Source organism: Polistes dominula, unplaced genomic scaffold, assembly GCF_049000335.1.
Source record: "Polistes dominula isolate Pdom_NZ unplaced genomic scaffold, Pdom_raw_medaka contig_24, whole genome shotgun sequence".
In the NCBI taxonomy this organism is placed as follows: domain Eukaryota; kingdom Metazoa; phylum Arthropoda; class Insecta; order Hymenoptera; family Vespidae; genus Polistes; species Polistes dominula.
In genome coordinates, this window is record NW_028301150.1 from 6,021,185 (window position 1) to 6,045,039 (window position 23,855).

Sequence of the window (23,855 nt, forward strand, 5' to 3'; positions counted from 1 at the left end):
CAATTATTTGTAAATTGTTTATAGCGTACATGTACAAAGATGATATAAGCGCAGAACAATTATCGAGAATCATGTTTAAGTACAGAGGAAGAAACTAATGAACAGTTATAACATACAAACCTGTTGCACAACTGACAAAGTTTAGCCAATTATAAATGAGGATAATATACTTGACTTAATTAACAAACACACGTGTATCGTCGTAACATCATATTCTGATTTTGCGCTAGATTATATTCATTCATTTCCGCCAAATTCTATTCGAGTAATCCTACCATATCTCACGTTTAGAATTATCTCGAAATAATATGTCACATTATTTACCCTAATGTCTACTACAGCCAATGATACATTAATATCTGTCATGTATATCAGAGTGATAATGAAATCAACTAAAAATGCTTTATTGCATTTCCATTTATCTTCTTTTTTTGTAATCTCTTTTATTCTTAAAAAAAATCAATATGATATATAATATATATAATATAAATGTGTATGTATGTGTGCGTGTATTAATCATTACGATAGGGGAGGGAAGGGTGAATCTTATTTCAAATTATTTTAAATATATATGAAAGTATGCATGGAGAGATATGAAGATCAAATTATAAAATTGAAAGTAAGGAAAATGATTTAAGATCGATTATGTATTCTATCATATATATTTAAACTTTACAATTACTTGTAAGAAGAAAATATGGTACAATTTACAATTTTAAAACTTTACAATTAATCGAAAGATAAATAAAATGATAAAATAACTCGATTATCCATATATTTCTACAAAAATCGATTACTTGATTTAAATTTAAATTAGATACGTATATAATCGATTTTTAATTGATTATATGACGAAAGAATTTTCTAGTGACGAGATTGTTACACCATCTAGTTAAATGTCCTGATCCGGTAAAGTACGTTCAAATTTTGACGCCATCTGTACGACGATATTCAAACTTTTCTGTCAGTCAAAAATCGCCGCGCCATTTTTGCGAGTAACCAATGACAAAGCAGGGAGAGAGTGTGGGCGCGTTCGCACGTGTATGTCATGTCATGTTATATTTCGAATAATAAACGATAATGTTTTAGAGAATTACATGTGTATAAATACATGTGTTGTTTGGTATAGTGTTATGATCGTTCAACGATTACAATCTTATGCCACTGTTCTTAGTGGTGATTTCGCTGTTTTGCGGTTTTCTTTTGAGGTTAGAAGAACGAATCCTCGAAACATTGCCAAATACTCCCATTATATTTGATTTATGTATGTGGAAGATTTAAAGGGACCACAAAAAATACGTGACAACAGAATTTGGGTAGAGACAAAGTCGTGGCTAGTAACCATCTGATGACGTATTATTCTTGAAGCAGAGAGACAAAGAGAAAAATAGAAAAACAAAGAAATAGAAGGAGAGAAAACTATATATATAATATATATGTATATATATATATACATACATACATACATACTCGACTGCATAGGTAAAAGCGGAGCGAGAGAGAGTGTATGAGAGAGAGAAAAATAGAGAGTTGTGTACGCGAGTGAGAAAGAGAAAGAACGGAGGGAGTATAAGCAAAGAAGGATGATGATGATGATGATGATGATGACGAGGAGGGGAATGGATAGTGATGGAGTGGGGGAAAAAGAGAGAAAGAGAAAGACGATTTCTTGTCAAATGCGCGGGCTTTTTTTCGGGTGTGGTATGTGCGTGTGGTAAACACCCCTTAGTCGGTACAGCACCGACGAAGAAAGAGAGGGGAAAATGCGAGTTAACGAAAGAAAAGAACAAACTTATATACGGAAAAGAGACAAGACATTGACGACGACGACGACGACGACTACGGCGACGAGTTTGACGAGTGCAGGAGATGGCAAAATAGCCAGAACACGAGAGAGAAAGAGATAGAAAGAGTATGAGCATGAGCATGAGCGTAGCGTGAGCGAGCGTTAAGCAGCAGCAGCTAACGTGAGTGAGTGAGTGAATAAGATTATATATACAGTGAGTGGTGAAATATAAAACGAGAGAGCAAATGCGAGAGAAAGAAAGAGAGAGAGAAGAGAGAGTGCGTGCATACTTATGAGTAAGTGAGAGAGCAAGCGATTATGAGGTTAGGTTAGGGATCGTGGGGGAGGGGTAGATAGATAGAAAGAGAGAGAAACAGTTTAGTCAAGAGGAAGGGAGGCGGCAAGCTTCGCCAGTGGAACGAAGCGAGAACGAAAGCAGCAGCGGAAGAGCGAAGAGAGAAGGAAAGGATCTCCGTCAAAATGTCGCTGAGAACGCCAACGCGGATACAGTGATAGGGCTTTCATCGTATATCACTGCGGTATGCAGCTTTTTCCTTCGATTCAATTCTCAAATTCTTTCATCATCAAGTTCTTCTTGCGTTCATCGAACGATCGATTATTGTTGGATTCAGTCGTGATTATATATACGAATCTCTTATTCAAAAGAGCAAGAGAGAGAGTCGATGTAGATGCAAAAGATAGTCATGGGAGCATCGATTGCGCACGATCACCCGGTTTCCCTCTATTTGTTTCCCTCGGGCTCCGCGTTGTTTCGTCGTGGCTGCTACTGCGTGTAACGACATCGCATACACCACGATCACAACCTCTGAAAACCTCTTTCTTCTATATTTTTCCTCTATCCGACAACGACAGCTAATACTACTACTATTACACTACTATTATTATTACTACTTCTACACTACTACTACTACTTATTACTACATTATTATATACCACTACTACTACCACACTACCACTACTACTACATACAACGACGATCACGATCACGACAACGGACAACGGACAACGACAACGACCATCATCGTCGAGAGATAGAAAGAAAGAGACACGATCCATATATTCGTTAGAAACTGATTTTTCACCCGGCACATGCTTTCGTCATCCTTATTGTGCTTTTCCTCCTGTTGATCGTTGTAAACTCTCTCTCTCCCTCTCTCTCTCTTTCTTTCTCTCCCTTTCTCTTTCTCTCTCTTTCTTTCTCACTCTTTCTCACGCACGTGAAGAAAAATTCATAGTCGACTACGGCTCGAGTTCGGCTCACGAAGCCGATACTCCAGGTATCTCTTTCTCATCCTCCTTCTCAAACCTTCTTTAACATTTTTCCCTGAAAATTTATTGTCCTTGATCGTTACCAGATAATACAAATTTTTATCTAGTGTTGACATCTAATTTACTTTCTTTCTTTATCTATTTTTCATCCTTCCTCATATTTTTATTTAGTTAATAATTTCGTGTTAATTTCGTTAATTCGTTCAAAATCATTTGCGAAGATATGGATTTACCAAAAATGTGTATCGTTAATTTCGATTCTAACAAATCGATCTTCGACAAGCCGATCTTTTGTTTCTAAAGCTCCTTATCTATTACCTTTATTACATGGAGCTTTAATGTTCAAGCTTTGGACACGTTATCGTTTTCTCAGATATCTACGAGTTTTTAATGGCTTTTCGATTTCAAACTTTTCCTTCTTGAAATACGATATTGTTCTTTTCGTCATCTATGTGCCTCAAAAAGGATTCCACACGTTAGTGCTACTTCGTCGTTTATCTATTTATTTATCTATCTATCTATCTTTTCTTTTTATTCTTCCTCTAAGTATTTTTGTTCTTCATACATTAATGACTGTTATAAATATTTAAAGGGACAAAAGAATTGTTGTATGCGACCATGTATATAATTTTTCTTTCCATTAGAATATAATTTGTATAATTCAATTGCGTTTTATTTATCTCGATTATATTCTTCATTTTTTGTTTACATGAAAAATATCTCATTGCGTTTATTTCTATATATAAAAATGTTCTGATTGTGTTAAAGTATATATGTGACATGTGTATGTTGATATTTAGATTTTGATTTCTTAGAGAGAGAGAGAGAGAGAGAGAGAGAGAGAGAGAGAGAGAGAGAGAGAGAGAGAGAGAGAGAGAGAGAGAGAGAGAGAGAGAGAGAGAGAGTGATCACAATTAGGATTTATTTTTAATGGAATTTTCTAATTATTTATCTGAGCGTTATCATTCATTTTGTATTTATTTTCAGGTTTGGCGTAGTATCGGCTGTACATGAAGAAAATGGTGTCTACGCGTCAATCTAGTAGCATGGGTGCACACAACGGAGGAGGCACTGTTAATGACATCAGGGAAGTTAGTCCGTTGAGGAAGCATCAGGCTTCCCTTCATGCAGGACCTTCCAGTGCGTCTCCTACAGTTACTCCTCCTCCGGTTTGCAACTTAGGCCTTTTTGATTTACCAGTAGAAATCATTGAGAAGATCTTTAGTTATTTGAGCTATAACACTGTAGCACATTTACGTCCAGTAAGTAAAATTAAATATGTTTTTAATCTTCTGCGATAACTTGCACTTGTCAGAAGAATGAAATCAATAATTTCTCATTTTACAGGTTTCCCATCAAATGGACCGTGTTTGTGGAAACATTCTTAATTCGGCATTTCAAAAGCTACAAGCACAAATGTTGACCCGCTTTCAGTCAATCAAAGCTCAAATGCCTAGACGTGAATCAGCACGTCGCAATCATCCATTAGCATGCGAATCGGATATTGTAGAAACATTACACATGAGACTTACTTTACTTCAAATGTGTTTTGGTAAACATATAGAGAGAAAACATTGTTGCTTTTTTCCTGGAGAGGTAAATCAAATAAAAACTTTGATTCTTAATAGGATATAACACTCACTCATTAATGTCTTAATTTTAATCTTGACAGATTTTGGACGAAGTTTATCGTATATTACATTATATAAAGGTTACTCCAAAATTATCACGACCTTACAAAGTCACAGATGAATTATTTGACTTAAGTACTATGGCCATGGAATATTTTAAAGAACGTATCGAACCAATGCTACCGGAAATTCCATACTTTGGAGCTGATTTTCTGGATTTAGCAGGGACATTCCCTTGTAAGTAATAAATAATTATTCATATTTATATTAAATTTAATATTGCAGTGTGTAATTACTTCAATAATTTTCATTTACATTTCGAATATGAATATTGCAGCAGCTAGTAATGTTAGTAAACCATTTATGTGCCTGGATTCCGCACCCTTGAGTGTTGGAAGCAGTAAAGCAGGGAGTGGTAGCGGGGAGGAAGGTTCTCCTCCGCATTCTTCCGAAGATCCTGCTCTCTTAGAAACGAATATTTCACCTCCTCAATCAAACATGGTATTACGTAAACGGATTCGTAAAATAAAACAAGGAATGAAGAGATACAACAGTCAGTTGACGTTGATGCGTAGGGATTTAAGGAGTTGTAAGGCGAAAATAGCCGAGCAACAGAAACAAATTGTAGAGTATGCTACGCGTCTCGACGACAATGACAAAAAGAACGAAGAGACATCTCGCAAGTTTAGTACGCTCCTACAGGTATTTACCCAGGTATACTTAGCATAGGAGAAAGAGAGAGAGAGAGAGAGAGAGAATAGATTTTTTTAATTTGTAACATTTAAATAATCGATTTTGAAAAAAATACGATTGATCGATTGAAACTAGGCATATTCGTGTATAGAACAAAGTATAAAACTATATTATTAAAAATGTCAATTGAAATGTTGTAGGAGTTAAATAAATGCAAGACGGAACTTCAATATTGGCGGTCTAAGTCACCCGCGATACCCGTTTGCGGTAATTGCGGTCAATCTATGCCCGTACCGACTGAAGATCTACAAGCTTTAGTCAATCAAGGGGTAATGCCAGAGGCATTTGAAGAAGGATTGGATTTCATTCCAATAGCAGATGAACACAGTCCTACGGAAGTTGTACCTTCAGCAACGGTTACGCAATCACCATCGCCTGCGGTGCTCTCGGAACCTGCTGAAATGGCACCTCCTAAAGAACCTATTATAGCATCGGATTCCTTAAAACGAAAATCTAGTGTGGACGAAATACCGAGCGACGCTACGAAAAAACCACGTCGTACTGCCAAGTCTCGTCAGGCTAAACGCTCAAAGCTATAAATTGATTCTGATCATGGTACAAATCTCTATTCTTATATCTCTGATCGGTTTTTCTAAGAAGAAGGTATATTTCACATTATTATTTTTCTTTATTCTCTGTATTACGAAAAATCACATCAGTGGCAAGTTCTGTTACTAAGGTAAACACACACACACAAAACACAACACACACACACACAGAGAGAGAGAGAAAGAGAGAGAGAGAGAGAGGCAGGTGTTGGATGATCTTAGAAAAGTACAAAATTCTTTCCCGATCGTCCCACGACGCGCGCTTCGCATGCAACGAACCCCTCTTTTCGAAATTTCTATAGTTCAATTATATTCTTTTTTTTTTAATTCTTCCTATGGATGTAAACAGGGGAAGAGGTTGGTGATTGATGCAGTTAGCTTAAAATTTATTTATTCTAAAAAAAAAAGAAACGAACGTCACATGCTCTCGCAATCACAACGTGTGATACCTGCATATATTCTAAATGGTATAGTACATTATTTCCAACATTTCTCGTAACGCAATGTCTATCATCTCTCCAATCTTCTTTCGAAGATTTCTTAGAGTATTCTCTTATTATATCATTATCGCCATGATATATCCGAGGATTACGGAAGGCATTGGACATTTTGTTTGTCGATTCTAAGAATTAATTTGTTTATTTTTTATTTCTCGACTCATAGCTGTTTAACAATCCACTAATAAAACAACGTTACTCCTTGATTGACTAAAGCCTGTAAATCTTCCGTTGGTACGGGCATAAATTGTTAGACATTGTTGGAATGTTTGTAGAATTTCGAAAGATCAACAAACGAGATCTACCTTCTGTTTTCCTTGGACAAGTAACGAACAGGCACCAAGTTCGTATCTTGTTTTTAACGTGATATAATAATAATAATTATAATAATAATAATAATAATAATTAATATGTTTCCGTAGTCTATATAAACTAAACACTTCATCCCAATATTTTTCGTGAAAATCGTCGTTAAAAAAAAAAGAATATTCTAACTGACGTGATGGGATGATGTTTGGTATTAAAATTGTATAAAATGAAAGAGGAAGGAGAAGAAAAGAAGAAAAAAGAAAAAAGGAAGAGAATGCTTGTATAAAATGTTTGTTAACAACACTTAGTTGTAATTCTATTCGGAATAGAAATTTCACGTTGTGCATGGCTATCGAGATATCGCCAGTGGTTAACAGTAAATCTATATTAATATAATTAAATTATAGTCTTTTTCTTGCGCAACAACAAATAACGTGAATATCATCGAGTTTGTAGGATTTTTATACGAAGTAAAATAATAAAAGAGTGAGAAGAAGTAAAGGGAGAGAGAGAGAGAGAGAGAAGAGAGAGAGAGAGAGAAAGGAAAAAAGAAGAAATAAGACAGAACAAAAAAAATGAATATGAAAATATAGAATCATAATTAGGAAAATAAATCTTTCAAGAAATTACTTGGGATAGATATCAAAAGAAATAAATACAAGTAAGCCTTTCACAGGTTTAAAGCGATTAACTCCACTTAAAGAATGTTTGTAAAAATTTATTATTAAAGTACTCGATCAATATTAAGCTTTTAATATTTCAAATATATCTTAATAATTAGCCTTATTAGACGTATAATGAATAAATGATATCACGATGTATATTAATCAATTGTTTATACTTTTTTATGTTTTTTGTGGAGCTAATTGATTTGGCAAATGAATGGCTCGTATATACAAAATACATAGGATTAAATTAAAATTAATTTAAAAGAAAAAAAGAAAATATATTTATAGCGCTTTCAATTTATTTTGTATTTTTTTTTGTTACGTTTTTATTCTTAGTTTTATTATTTTATTAATGTTATTTTTTCTTCTTTTTTTCTTTGTATGATGATTCTTCGAAATTTTGAAATAGAACGAATTGTTCATTAGGAATCAAAGGGATACGAAAAATTAAATTATTTCACATGGGATAAATTACTTATTAAAATAATTTATTCGGATTAATTAATAAACCTTTCTTTTTCTTTTTTTTTTTTATTTAATTTTCCCTAGTTACCCCTCGTCAGTAAATATTCACTTCGTTACACATGAATATTTTTAACCTCCGAATAAAGGTATCACAGGATAATAATCAAAGGGGATGAAAGTCAAAACAAAAATCGTTTAAAAACAAAACGAATATTTTTTTTGTTGGCATCTGCTGAACCTTAATAAAAGAAAATAGAAAAACGAGAAATTAAAAAATGAAGAAAGTTGGAATGAGACGTCAGAACGAGACGATAGATAATTTAAATAAAATAATGTGTTATATATACATACATACATACATACATATATATATAATATTTTCTCACAACACAGAGGGGAAGAGAGAAAGAGAGAGAGAGATAGATAAAAAGAACGTCGTCGCACAAATGGTGATGCGATTTGTTCTGCTAAAAGACGGCGTGTATTGCAATATTAATAAAGCTAGGTAATTATTTATAGGAACAATTATTTATAGAAGAAAAATACAAACAATTATTAGCAACAATACAAAAACAACAAAATGAATGGGCATCGAGGAGTTATTCTTACAAATTTACAAATGCAACAATTGTCAATAATATCAAAACAATGTCGTTGTTATTAAAAGCATAAAAGCTTTGAAAAAAAGAGAGAGAGAGAGAGAAACCAAGAAAAAAAAACAAAAAGGATTACATAAAAAACAATTATTTAAATGTCGGGGGTGAACGTAAATTCAAATTGTCATTTGTTCATAATTAATTATATGGAAAATCTGTTCTTTCAATGTCTGACGTTTTACCCTGTGCGATGCTCGATGATAAAGAGGATTTCGTAGGAAACAAGTTAATCGTCTTATTTGCACCGATCATCAAATTAATCTCAAAGAAGTGTAGTTAGACATATTGTGAGTTATTCATGATTCTAGTAATAAAAATAAATAAAATCAATAAATAAATAAAAAACAAAAAAAATACACATAATGATAATAAGTAAATAATACTTCATTATGAATATATGTGTATATATACGTCTATATATATATAGACGCATATATATATATATGCATGTATATGCACTTGCCTGAATAAACATATATATGTATATAATTACATATATATGAGTGGGCTGCTCGCCAAAAGTGCATGTCACTTAGAGCATTTTAGTTTAATCTTTAATGTAATAATAAAATATAATAATTGATAGTAATGAAATAATTCTCGATATATAATTTTGTATCGATGTCAACAAAAAAAAAAGGAATTATGGAAACAGAATAAAAGAAAGGAAGAGGAAGAGAGAGAGAAAATGAAACGATGCGAATGATTGCGATTCTGATGAAAGAATAAAAAAGAAAACTTGTATGCATGATTAAGAATATTTGACATATAATATAAATATAGTAAGAGAGGGAAAAAGAGGGTGGATGTGAATGAAAGAGTAAAACAGAAAGAAAGAAAGAAATAGGAACGTATGAGTGAGAAAGATTCTAAATTCAAACTTAATGAGAATTTACGATGTGATGCTTTATCGATTAAATCGCGGGAAAGTGACCTTTATTCAAATAAAATACATGTGGGGCGTTTCTGGCTACAAAACTGTGTTGTGAGTTTGAAGCATGTAAGGTTTTTTTGCGGGGGCGGTCGTAGCCTAATCGCTGTGTCGGAAGTTTTCGAAATGATGCTTTTCAAGTAATAATCGTACCATTTAAATAGTATAAATGGGACTGTACTTAAATCGTCTTCTTAGAAAATAATAAAAATAAGAAAATTTTCAATTACGCGAAGGCAAAAGACCGAAGAAAAATATAAAACCAATTTATATATATAAAACGAAACTTCTTGTGGTGGTAATTTATTACAACGTTTCGTGTTAATGTATAACAAAAATAAGCTATATCTGTGAAAGTTAAATTTAAAAATGTACGAATAGTCGATCGATTTGTGTCCAATAATTATTAATTAATATTCTCTTCTATATACTTTTATTATTCTGATTTTTTGTTTTATTTTTTTTTCCAAAATTTTTTTTTAATATTATTTTTCTCTTTTGTAAATTTAAATGTGCTTTCGCGATCCTCGGCTTTCCGACATAATCCGTCCCCGAATGATACAAAGCAAACATAAAGTCGTTAATTTTGTGTATTACACATAGTAAACACACACGAATCTATTATGTTAGGCATACAATCAAGCATAATTGATGAATACACGATTTAGGTATATAGAAGAATTTTGTTTCTTTAGGCAGTAGCGAGGAATGTGCATCGATGGTGCGTTTATGGAACCACGAATTTTCTTAACAAAAAAATATTTAAAAAAAAAATAAAAGTAATGATAATAATAATAATAATTAATAATAATATTAATAATATAATAATAATAATAATAATAATAATAATAATAATAATAATAATAATAATGAATAATAATGAATAATAATGAATAATAATGAATAATAATGAATAATAATACAAATAAAAAGGGGAAAAAAGTTCACCAGAGTGTCAGAGAATCATACAAAAAATATTGAAATAAACAAAATAAGAAAAGTATCTTTGTACATTGTACGATACTACTAACTATAAGTATGATTCTTGATATCTTCATGGTGTACACACCATAGATAAATATCCATGATTAAACACGTATGTGTAATTTACAGTTTACACAATGCAACAAAAAGATGAATATTTAGGAATACAATTGCCACAGCGTTTTACGGATCCGAAACGCTCTACTCCGAAAAAATAAATATAAATATATTAACTTAAATGGTTTTACGTGTATTAAAACAATTGTAAATATACTTATATTAGATACACCTTATAATAAACATAATTTAACATACTTCAATCCTTTTTTTAGTTTCCTCTAAACTCTTTCGACTCGTTCATTTGCACACGAGGATGACAAACATATTATTTTCTTTTCTTTATGAAAATTTACTAAATATATAAAGGATACTATGTAGTATCTATAAATAATTATTGACTAACGAAATCAACAATTTGTATCAATTATGATAAGTTATTTTTTCTTTTTCATAAGGTTTGGTATTGTTGCATTCTACATAAATATTTAAAATAACGCATTTACACGCGGTAAATTGGATAACCAATGAAATCTAAGCTGCCATAATGGTATTATTTGCGCGCATTTCAAACAACCATCATGGCCGAATTGTCAGAAAAAGGCTCGTATAATTTTATGATTTTCTATTCGTTTTCGTTATATCGTTAGAATGATGAATACATTTTATTTGTTTTCTGTTTCTAATGATATCAACAATTGTTACGTTTGTCCTAATATTTTGTATTACTTCTTATCATTTTTCAAAATATGTATCACTTCTCTTTTTATCTTCTTCTTTACTTCTCTACCACTCTTTCGTAATCCTATAATATTACCATTGAAATACGATAATACTAATATACATATGCAAAGTCGTATAAAACGTCCTTGATAATACATGTATATTTTAAAACATAAGTAGCATGCGCGCGTTTGAGTTCATGTGTTAAAATTAGTATCATATCGAATTTTATTATTTTTTTTTAATGGTAACTTCAAGTGGTCGTAAAGAACGTAAACAAAACAAATATGTACGTCCTCGAATTGCGTTTCTCGATGGTCATCGATTTTTATCATATCGAGTACACATTTCTGTTATAAAAACACTCTAATCTTTATATTTTTAATTTATTTTTTTTTTTATAATTTATTGTAATTTATATTTAAAGAAAAATATAATAGTGTCTTCGCGTATGCATCAGTCTCCACGAAATGATACTTTGTCACCGATATTACTTGCAATGTAATAGCTTATATAATATTATTATTGTAAACAATGTAAGAACTGTCGAGCCAATTGGCTGCATTTAATTTTATTGTCGGATTAAATTGTCATTAATAATTTTAAAAAAGTATGTTTCTAATCTAATATTTAATCTTTATTGACGATTTTTTGTTCATTTTTCTAATAATAAGAATGGTAAAATTGCTGTAAAATTATTCTTCTTGGTCTCGTCGATAAGGTAGAAAATGACAAATCTGAACTTATCGATGTATCATTTAATTTTTTTATTTAACTAATTAATAGCTCGTTATGATTTAATATTAATGATTGAATTAATGTAGCATTTATTAAATAATTGACCTTTGTGATAGTAATTGTATATCATGGTCTTAATACGTCATGATTAATATAACATAAGCTACAGTTGATAAATCGTAAGTGAAATTATTAGTGTTGTTAATCGTTGTTGGTAATAACGTGTCGCATTGGTAATCTTGATTTGATCACAAAGGAGGACATTAGTTTCTCGTTTGATTTCAGTCAGAGATGGAGTTTATTGAGAATCCTTGTTGTTGCTATATACGCGTATCGGAAATATTAAAAACGTTATAAAAAACATTGTAACAGATTAAAGTAACGGGTTTTATGTAAATGTCTCTATATCGGTTTAAAAATTATCACATAGAATCTATCGCACCGAGCTGATGTCTCCACATTATTTTTCTCGAATCACTTTGTCGAACATAACCTATGTGTATACTGATTTTTTATTATTTTTATTGCAATTGATTTTTAAAGTGCGAGAAGAAATACGGCTGCATTATGGCAAACACCTTGCACAAGGACGGATACGACACACGTAGGGAACTAATTTATATTTTTTTATCATATTTCTATTGCTACAATTCCATTGTTTGAATTTTTATTAGTTTTATTTATTGTTTCTTGATAAGAGATAAGGAAGAGAGGGAGAGTACACTTTTGTTGTTTGTACAGCAGGAGATTCAATTTTTTATTATTTTTTTTCTTTTCAATATTTTTGACATGTGCTTGATTATCTTTAAGAACTTTGTTGTTCTCGCTTTAAAATCTTATTTTATATTTTATCCTACATGGAAATAGAAAAATTAATTAAGTGTGGAGGCAGCGGTGTTCTTGGACCAAATGCTGATATGAAGTTAGAACCATCTAGTCCTACGGAAAAGTATACTTTCTCTCGTTGTAGTAGTACAGGCTCTGTAAATACTGCATCCTCGTCTGCTCAAAATACAGGTGAATAATGATAGACGAATAATATTTTAGGTATATTATTATTTGAAAATAATAATTAATAACAAAAAATAAATCTCTGTTTCATTTGATTTCAGAAGACGAAGACAGTGATAATAAAAGTTCAACTATAAGTTATAAGGAAAGACGCAGGGAGGCTCATACTCAAGCGGAACAAAAACGTAGAGATGCCATTAAGAAAGGATATGATTCGCTTCAAAATTTAGTGCCTACTTGTCAACACACCGATTCATCCGGTTACAAACTATCCAAAGCTACCGTACTTCAAAAATCTATCGATTATATACAGTTCTTGTTGCAGCAAAAAAAGAAGCAAGAAGATGAGCGCAACGCATTGAGAAAAGAAGTTGTCGCTCTGCGTATTATGCAAGCCAATTATGAGCAAATTGTTAAAGCGCACCAAACGCAACCTGGTCACGCAGAAATGCGTGTATCGGATGAGGATAAATTCCAAGTGGTAGAGATGAGACATTTCTTCCATTATTTCCTATCCTTTTGTTATTTTTGATTTTATTTTGAACAATTAGTTTCCTTTAAAGTTCCTTATTATTAAATGGCAATATTACTTATCTTTTTTTTTATTTTTAGTTTCAGGCGATAATGGATCGTTTGTTTCAAAGTTTCAACACTATCTCTGTTGCGAATTTTGCGGAATTGTCCGGCTGCGTGTTCAGTTGGTTAGAGGAACATTGTAAGCCTCAGGTGAATGATCCAACTTATTGTTTATCCAGACGCCTTGACAAACAAAAAAAAAAGACAAGGAAAAAAAAAGATAGAAATAAAACCAATAAAAATGTGTACACGTCACAGACTCGTTCGTATTAACGAGAAAAAATTACTTTCAGACTCTTCGCGAGGTAGTAATTTCCGTTTTACAGCAGCTCAACAACCAAATCAGCTAGTCGAATGTATCATCGGAGTTATCTCCATCGCACAATGTCCCTGTTTTATCAACCTGTATATCTTTCAAAGGATACTCAGACCGGTCGTCAATGAAGTTACCAAAGGGGATGAGAGATGAATGTCGTACAAGAATTAATGATAATAATGATAATAATAAAAACAAAAAGGACAAATATTCAAAAGAAAAAAAAAACAAAAGAAAAAAAAATATATGTATATATATAATGTATATGTATATACAGGTAGCTCATAATGATCGCAAGATGAAAATATAAATAGAGATTTATTTTATATACGATCATAAAAGTATAGAAGAGATTAAGGACTATTTTGTGATTTATGGTACAAGAACAGAAAAAAAAAGAAAAATATAAATCTCACGTTGTTATTATCAATCGCGCATGAAAGATGACGTATTGAATATTTTTATCAGATTTTTCTATTATTCGATAAACATATTTGCATATATACATATATACATACATTCACACACACATACATACATACATAAATACACACATATTTACATAGTATTGAAATACATTTATATACACACACACACACAACACAACACGCAACGTGTGTCGTCGTATACATTCTTGTGTATATGTACGATTAGACGCGACATATGTATATTGATGTATATCTAAGCATGTACATACATACACAAAAAAAAATAGACAAAGAAAGACCTATGAGATCATGGAATAAAATTTAATACCTCAGAGGCTCTTAAAACACTAACAGTCCACACAGCACAACGTAAAATGTCGTCGTTCCGTTCGATTAATAATTTTGAAGGATGATGGCTGTTTTTTTTATTTTTAATCATGTTCATATTGTTTCTTTTACTTCTTCGAATATTTTGTTGTTGTTTTTCTTCTTTATCTCATTTTTCCTTTCTTCCGCTAAAAGCGATACAAAATCAACTTCGTCGATGAACAATAAGTTAACAATTACGAGTAATTGACAAAGAACGTATTAAAGTTTATAGATCCCGTTTTTAAAATTTTTCGGATTCCGTTGGCATGCTGCTATCACCTTGAGTTATTTCGTTCATAGGTATTTCGTCGAATTTTTGCAGATTGTTTCCTTCAGCAACTCTCATATTATTACGACGAATCGTTCGTTTTCTTGTAGTGCTAACCCCGGCTGGACAACACAAATCTCGAAAGAGACAAATATAGCATGTGAGTAATATTACCATCATCACAGTACCACAGACCATCAAGATAGATGCCCAGAAAATAGACGCCTCGTCGTCCATCATCGTTTTAATCTTCAAAAATTTTAACAATCCTTTCTCCAAGAAAAGTTTTTTTTTTTTTTAAATTGATTCACTGAAATAGAAATACACACATATATATATCAAATATATACATATATATCTATACATATATATTATATATGTGTATATATTTGATGTATATGCAATTGTCGATGTAAGAAAAATAATCTGCATATTGTATATTTATATAAGTCATGAAAGAAGTTTGAATGTCGGTCAATTTGTCGATATATGGGATAACTTTAAAACGTTTTCTTCGAGACATACAGGCGCCACGTGTACCATATAATGGAGAAATAATATAAGGAGGAGAGGACGGGTGGGAGAGGAGGAAAGAAAGAATGTAGAATAATTTTCATAAATAAGAGGATGCACAATATTTTCCGCTAATCATTTTTACTTCTTTCTTCACTTATTTTTTTTACTTTTCTTTTTTTACGATCAACGTGTCTTAATTATGCATTCTGGTATACGACTATGTTTACTTTTAAAAAAGGAAAAAAAGTATCATCGGTTTTAGAAAATATGTTTGTTTTTTTTATTTTTCATCGTACTCGTTAGGGTAAACAAGTGGTTCAGTACTTATGGCAAATTCCCAAATGAGTGTTAGAATTCACAAGTAATAGGACGAAGTTGGGGAATTGTTAACTACGTTTTCTTTTTTCTTGTTAATTATCTGATTCATTTATTTATTTATTTTTGTTGTTGTTTTCGTTGTTGTTAACGTGATTATTTGTAGAATCAAAATCTTTTTATTCTATAAAAAAAAGAGAAATGAGAGAATATAAGAATTTTTGCGAAATATCTACCTTTATTTTGTCGCAAATGGTTGGAGATCTGGATTTTTTAATAAAGTATTTACAATTCTATATTCTCATGAACTACTACAAGTGTGCTAATTTTTAGAAAAAAAATTTTAGCCTCTCGTAAATGGTCCTGCTCTTTATGTGTGTGTGTGTATGTGTGTGTGTGTTTTAACTTGAAATAAAATTTTATTTATATTTCAGGAATATTTTGTTGCAAACAAAAAATAAGAGAAACGTATCAGATGAAAAGATTTGATTTTTATATTATTATTATTTTAATTATTATTATTATTGTTAATTCTATTATTTAATGCAGGACTTTGCAAACTTTTACAAATATTTTTGCAATTCTGGATATGGACTATTTTAATTCTTTTTTCACTGTTATTAAGCTCACAGAAATATGTGTTACACGTGTAACATTGCTACAGTAATTTAAAATTAATTTTTAGTTGTTGCACGTCCAGCAATTTTGTAGTTAAAATTTCTATACCTCTTAAATTAAGTTACGCGACTCCATATGTGGTCACAACTACCCTCCCTTTGAGAAACCCTTATTTAATGTTGCATTAATCGTATGTTTGAGTTATTAGCGACACAAGGCCTTTGTCTTAACTTTTTAACAATTGTTTCCTTTATATTATTAGTTTATTATTATTCGATAGATATTATAAACAAAACACACAAAAATATATATATAATTTGTTGCAATTGTTCATTATAATAAATTAATGAAACTTGTCGTTAATTTAATTAGAAAATTTCTTATTATCTTTCGTATGAAATTACAGCCTTCTGATATTCTTTAACAGTGTTAATTCTATATCTCTCGAATTTAGAACGATAATTATCTCGTCGATCAACGTCGATTTCTCACGAGGAAATTTGTTTCCTCTGGAAAATGTATATTATAACGATAAAGAATTTCTTAAAGGATTTTCGTTATAACTGAGAAAACTATTAACCGTGAAAATTTCATCGTGTTAATTATAACGATAATTATTTAATTAAAGAATAATAACAATAATAATAATAATAATAATAATAATAATAATAATAATAATCGAGTGATAATTGTTTATACTTCCTCGTTGATTTATCTTTTCTCTTTTTTTTCTTTCTTTCTCTTGAATTTGATAATACCGTGCCATACGTGCATAAAATAATTAAAATGTTAATATTTTAACGAAAAATTATTTGTCGCTGCTTGGTTAGAAATAAAAATATATCCAAAATGATTTAAAATTTTATTTTATTTATTTATTTTTTTTATTTTGTTATTTTAATCTGTACGAATTTTTCCGACAACACACCGATACACACGTTTTTTTCTAGTCATTTGTATACAAAAATGTTTTTAAACCGTTACTCGAGCGTAACTTTAGAGGAATATTTTTTTTTCGTATGAATATTTTTTGGTTTTGTTTGTTTTCTTATTTTACCGTATCAAAATTATTTCCAAAGTTATTTCGACATATTTGGGTCAACCCCTATCTGTAGTATATTTCTTGTCACACGTAGGTATATGTTAACTAATATAAACGAAAAAGAAGAAATTATTTGTTTTAATTGTAAGTTGAATAATAACAAAACAAATATTGTTAAACAATTCGTATATTGTTATTCCTTTGTAAAATTGATTAATTCGGTTGGGGTAAAAAAAAAAAAAAATAAAAAAGAAGAAAAAGAGAGAGAACAATTTGATATGACGAAACAACTGGTTGAATATTTGTTTTTGACAAGCTTAATCAGCTTCTAATCATTTAACGATCGAATTTCATTCGCACGCGTAGTCCGATTGAACTTTCCAAGTGCAAAAACCATTCTCGATGAATTAATTCATCCATGAAAATCAATTTTCCAATATGTTATAAAACTCTCATTCACAGGGAGAGAATATATATTTATTTTATTAAACAATATAAACGTATGCACGCGTGTTTAAAAAAAAAATATTTTCTTGTTTAGATGAAAGGAGAATAATCTTTCCTTTATTTTAAAAAAAATTTTTTTTTCCTTCTTTTTTTAATTCTTCTTTATTTTTTATTTTGCGTTAGTTTTAACAACAGTTTGAAGCGTTTTGAGTTTAAAAAATAAAAATTTTTCAACATAAGGATTAATTTTATACTTTTTATTTCACTATTTTTATAACAATTCACAAAATTTATACTAATTATTTGTCATTACAGAATAAATTATAAAATCAATTTAATTCGTTTTATTTATTCGGTTAATTGTTATATAATTAATTAATTATTTATTCTGGCACGTTTCATTAGAAACATTTAAATCAAATTTAGCGATACTAATGAACATTGTAAATAAAACATATTCATATTTATTCCATTCGTGATTCTAATTATATTTTTTCTTTATTATTTTTATCTTTATTATTATATATTATTACTATAATAGATATCGAATAATAACGAGTAAAATATATAATTTAAATTAAGGTAAATAATAATATTGATAAAACGTAAAATACATAATTAAGAGAATATTTCTACATATCTATTTTGTAGAACTCATTTCGATATAATAAATAATAATAATAAATATCATTATCATTCACGTGGAAATACTGAAACAAAATGTATAAAAATATATTGGATTTAAAAAAAAAAAAAAGATAATAATATAATGAAAATGAAATAATATAAATTATCAATTGATATTTACATTTTTGTTAGAGAGATTTTCGTTGTTTTTCCAATAAGATTAATAAACATTCCAGAGCATGAGTTATCCCTTCGAAAATATTCTTCTTGTTCTAAAAACATTTTTGATCCATGTATAACTCGTAATCATTTGAAATTCACATGATCACATGGATAATTCAACACCGATTCCTAAAGACGATGTCATGTCGTCGTAAAATTTCGTGTTTAAGGAGAGAATTCACTGTTTCACTAAAAGAAAAAAAAAAAGAAAAAAAAAAGAAAAAAAAACCAGAAAAAAACTGGTTAATTTTTCAAAATTATATTATTTTTCTTATCATAAGCTCACGTATAATATATATATATATTTTAATATATACTTCAAGAACGTGGACGATTTTTCTCGTTAAAAAAGAAAGATTGAACATCTTTTTGTAAAAGAAATTAAAAAGAGAGAGAGAGAGAGAAAGAGAAAAAAAACCTAATCTCAATAATGCGTTATCGCATACACCTACGCATACACACATACGTATCACGATTAATTCAAATCTGACATTTCTTTTTAAGTTTAAAACCGAAGGATGGATATGTATTTAAAAAGTAATAGTAATAATAATAATTAATATAAATGGATCCTTTTAATTTGTTTTGAAAAGAAAAAACAATATATATATATATATATAAAGAAAATTTCAATTAAGTTTTCGTCGTAAAAAAATTAACGCGAACGAAAAAATAATATTTTTATATAAATCATATGTATTGTGTTTTTCGATTATTCATTTAAAATGCAATTTATTTTTTATAATTTTGTATTCCTTAAAGATTTTGTATCTTTTTTTTTTCAATGATACGAGTAAGAGATAAACGCGTCTATTCATTGGATTTGAAAAATGTTTTACGAGTTTGTTAAAGGGGGTTGAGAAAGTAGCGTGTGAGTGGGGGGGGAGAGGAAGGTTGGCGGGGTTTGAAAGAAAGATTTGTTCAGCATACGGTTTAGACAAAAAGTTATGGTTAGTGTGGTAAAATGTGTCGAAAATTAGTGTCGCGAATTTTGTGTTGATCGATAAATTTTGGGTTATTTTCGCGTTGGTTTATTTGTTAATTTTTTTTTCATTTTATTTTTTATTGTTATTATTATTATTACTTTTTCAAACACATACACGAAAGTATATTATTAACACACACACATACTGAAATGGCGTGATATTTCAGAGCGACTTATACAGGACGAAAGCCGTGTGTCGACTGGACGAATCCCGTTTCTCTTCTCGCGAACGCGCATCCTCCTCCTATTTCCTCTCTCTCTCTCTCTTTCTCTTTTATTTTCTCTCCCTCTTTCTTCCTCTCTCTTATTCTCACATTCGATCTTTCTTTCATTCTTTATTTCTTTCTATTTATCTGTTAACACATTGCGAACGGGTAACATTTTCTTTTCCTATAAGAACTTGCACCCAATACTGGATTGGTCCAGGTATTTTTTTTCTTTTTTTTTTCGACAAATATTTTTAAATTATTCTTATACGATTTGTTAATAATTTATAAATAATCGATCAATTAAAATAATATTTTAATAAAGTAATAGATAGTGTTTCGATTTGTCTGATGAATTTGACGATTGTTTCGTCATTCGTATTCAATACGTTTTTAACAATTTTATTTTATTTTATTATTTTTTTATATTTTATTATATTGTGTATAGTAATATCGATGTTATTTCTTTGTTTTGTTCTTTTCTTTTTTTTTTTTTTTTGAATAAATAATTGCCGCATTTTTAACATTACTCGCTAACGTTGATTTTACTCTCACGCGTATTCGATTTTACTTATTCGATAAGGGGTGAGAGGGTGGGACTGAGTGGTACATATAAAATGTAGAGTCTCACAAAGAAACCAAAGAGATAATGTTTATTTATTCTTTCGTTTAATTTTCATTTACGCGATTCGCATAGGAATCGATCAAGATAATATTTATAATAAATCGTAGCCCTCTTCCTTTCTATATATTTATATATATTTTTGTTGTTTATTCCAACCTATATAAAATACTTTATTTATATTCTTTTTCTTCGGTAGATCACACTTCATCTTTCCCGTTTGATTTAACACGGTCTTTTTTAGGAAACTATTTGTTCTTCAACGTCGTCGTCTATGGGGGGTAGAAAAAAAAGAAGGAAAAAAAAGTGTGAGAGAAAGTAAGAGAAGAGAAAAAAAAAGAAGAGTATTAGGAAGAAGTGAGATTAGAATGTAGGGCACGTAGGATCGATTTAAAGGTGGGGGAAGAGTTAGGGGAATACGAATCGAACGAACCTTTTTTGCGAAACGCATCTAGTAAATCTAGTTATCTTTATTTCGTATACCTACTATTTTTTAATATGTGTTAGGAAAAAAAAATACTATATACTTCGTTCGAGTATAGTATAATAAAATATAAATATAATTATCACGAATAATAAATTCTATTATTTATTAATAATTATAAAATATAATTACAAACAAATAATTCTTTTTTTGTTTCTTTTTTTCTTTTTTTTCTATGACATTTTACATCCTATGATTATATTATAATAATAACGTATATATATATAATAGATATACTTCTAGAATATAATATAGGAATTCATGATAGATAATATCATTATATCTGAATATTATAAAGAATATCATAAATTCAGTTCATTCTTGAATATTCGTGGAAATATGACAATGTAATCGGGAAACTACGAACTCATATTTCTCGTTGGATTAAGTCACGGATAAAGAGAAAATATAAAAATATGACAATAAAAATAAATATAATAATAATAATAATAATGAAGGGATATAGAAAAGTGGATTATATTGATATAAAATGAATCCCAGGTGGGATGAAAAATAATCTCTCATATTGTTTTCTTTATCGTTATATAAAATCCCTTTATTCTTTAAATTAAATCAAACATATACAGGTTTGGGGAAAATTTGGATGATTTTATAAATTGCTTAACGATTTATAAAAGAATAGAAAAAAATAGAAAAGAAAAGTAAAAAAAAGAAAATAAAAAGAAAAGAAAAAGAAAATAGTAAATCAATATTTGCACCCCGAGGATATCTTTATTTATTTCGAATAATGTGTTGGTATCGTTCACATAAAAATGGCCACATAGGAAAAGGAAGGAAGGAAGGAAGGAAGGACTTTGCTGCTTGTGCCCGCAGGATGATGATAAATACGAACGTAAAAGAAATGATGTGCTGGGTTCTATTGCTTCCTCTGCGATATTATCGTTGTGCTCAGCTCAATCACCCCTTCTTATATAACTTCCTCTCCCCCTCCTTTTTTTTGCTTTTCTCCCTTTAATCTTTCTCTTCACTTCTTTCGTTTTTTTCTGTTACTTTTTTTTTCTCCCCTTACCTATTTATTTCTTTCTCAATTATTTCCGTCTCAAAGGAATAATTTCGTGGTATCTCACAATCAGTCAGTTAGTTAGTTAGTCAGTCAGATATCGATTATCTATTTACCTGACCAATAATATCGAATAATTTTCTTTTTTTTAAATGTTACCACATGCTGCGTGCAATATGAAATATTACGCTGACAAATCAAATAGATTCGTTTATTTTAACAATTTTCAATAAGTTTTCTTTTTTTTTATTTCAAATGGTGCCAACAAGATATTTAATCAAATCAAATTCAATATTAACATGTGTACATATATATTACGGTCAATGTATTGAATTTGAGTATAATATAAAGAACGCTAAGAGGATTTGGTCAATCTAGAAAAATACACTTTGATTGGCTATGTTTAAAGCATTTGAGATAGGGGGTGACGGAAAGAAAGGGTGAAGTTATTTTAAGCTTTTATAAGTAAAACAAATCGTGGATTTTTTCCATTTTTCAAAATCTTTTTTAGGATTCAGGATAAAACCCTGATTTTCTCAGGGTTATATCAGATTGAAACGAATAGTATTTAGTTCACAGCAGACTAGAATTTAAGTAAGAGAGTTGTGAGAGAAGGGGGGAGAAGGGTACGATGAGATTTCTTGTTACAATACATACAAACTATAATTACTATTATTAACTACTATAATATGCACGGTCAATGTATACATGTATTATTTTATTAACTGTAATATATAGATAGCTTTTTTTTAATTATCAAAGCATTGTTCTCGAAATGAGTATTGTTATTTTTTTTCTTCTTATCTTGTTTATCTTCTTTTTTATTTTTATTCTATTGTCCTCTCCCTCTTTCTCTTTCTTATTAGTTCTATCTTTTTATCTTTCTTTATATCTATCTATATAATATCAATTTTATCTATTAATCTATTATGTTTTATTTTCTTTTTTCTTATACGACGACAATTTAGGTAATCTTTATGTGCCATAATAAACGCAACCTATTGTAACGCTGGATCGGTCTTCATTAATCACTACCGGCAAATAACAATGACTCTGATAAATGAAAAAAACTTAAGCATTTAGCACTTGCTTCGATTAAAAATATCAACCATTGTAATCTCTTTTTTATTTTTTTTCTTCTCTTTTTTCTTCGTTTCGTGATAAAACGTTCGACACAACACAACGTTGAACAATTATGTAATTTAAAAAAAAAATAATACATTCTTCTTCTTCTGGCAATTTTGTTACTAGATGTTTTAACGCGTATTTATAGATTTTTATTGGATTTAAAGAAAAAATGTAATATAATTGGTATCGTATTAATAATAAAATTCTCGAATGATCGTGTTTTTACGTAAAATATATATATATTTTTTAATATAAATTTCTTATATCTATGTCAATAAACGATCTTACCTTATTACTTTTTCTGATAAAGAGATACAAAATGATAGAATTCAAAGATACGGAAATCATTTTTATAGAATGTTGTCATTCGTTAATGAAAAAATTCGACTTTTAATGTTATTTTTCTTGATCGTATCTTATAATCTTTATAGCAAGGGGTTCTCAAATTATTTGCTTGAAAATAGATCAAAATGCTTTCACGATGTCCTATCATCATGAATAATCTCAAATTAATAGTGATAATTAATATTTTTGTAAAAAAACGAAAAAAAAATGTAAATACAACACATATCAAATTATAATTATTAACAATAGTTCAATTAACAAAAAATACTTAAT

The 23,855-nt window shown here is 29.6% G+C and overlaps 3 protein-coding genes across 10 annotated transcripts; 2 read left to right on the forward strand and 1 right to left on the reverse strand.

Moving 5' to 3' along the window:
* The first annotated feature begins 730 nt into the window (after positions 1–730).
* dmpd (F-box protein dampened) lies at positions 731–12,640 on the forward strand. 2 transcript variants are annotated; one of them, XM_015321468.2, is made up of 6 exons: positions 731–2,325; positions 4,064–4,338; positions 4,424–4,672; positions 4,749–4,944; positions 5,045–5,409; positions 5,601–12,640. In XM_015321468.2, exons 2-6 carry the CDS (start codon positions 4,087–4,089, stop codon positions 5,997–5,999), a joined length of 1,461 nt encoding a protein of 486 aa, XP_015176954.1. In that variant the 5' UTR covers positions 731–2,325; positions 4,064–4,086; the 3' UTR covers positions 6,000–12,640. The 2 variants fall into 2 exon arrangements, with proteins under 2 accessions (XP_015176954.1, XP_015176957.1); XM_015321471.2 differs by lacking the exon at positions 731–2,325 and adding an exon at positions 2,343–3,084.
* On the forward strand, positions 12,502–14,672 carry bigmax (helix-loop-helix-leucine zipper transcription factor bigmax). Of its 2 annotated transcripts, none has more exons than XM_015321508.2 (5): positions 12,502–12,640; positions 12,904–13,053; positions 13,149–13,528; positions 13,660–13,773; positions 13,917–14,672. In XM_015321508.2, exons 1-5 carry the CDS (start codon positions 12,604–12,606, stop codon positions 13,971–13,973), a joined length of 738 nt encoding a protein of 245 aa, XP_015176994.1. In that variant the 5' UTR covers positions 12,502–12,603; the 3' UTR covers positions 13,974–14,672. The 2 variants fall into 2 exon arrangements, with proteins under 2 accessions (XP_015176994.1, XP_015176995.1); XM_015321509.2 differs by having other exon boundaries at positions 13,152–13,528.
* Positions 14,673–14,743: 71 nt separating this feature from the next.
* Positions 14,744–20,007, reverse strand: LOC107066667 (uncharacterized). Of its 6 annotated transcripts, XM_089177713.1 has the most exons (5): positions 19,892–19,968; positions 18,751–18,980; positions 16,072–18,652; positions 15,016–15,314; positions 14,744–14,882 (listed from the first exon to the last, which is right to left on the reverse strand). In XM_089177713.1, the coding sequence occupies exons 4-5, from the start codon at positions 15,242–15,244 to the stop codon at positions 14,809–14,811; spliced, it is 303 nt and encodes a 100-aa protein (XP_089033839.1). In that variant the 5' UTR covers positions 15,245–15,314; positions 16,072–18,652; positions 18,751–18,980; positions 19,892–19,968; the 3' UTR covers positions 14,744–14,808. The 6 variants fall into 6 exon arrangements, with proteins under 6 accessions (XP_089033839.1, XP_089033840.1, XP_089033838.1 ...); XM_089177714.1 differs by lacking the exon at positions 16,072–18,652; XM_089177712.1 differs by having other exon boundaries at positions 15,016–18,652.
* Between the last annotated feature and the right edge of the window lie 3,848 nt (positions 20,008–23,855).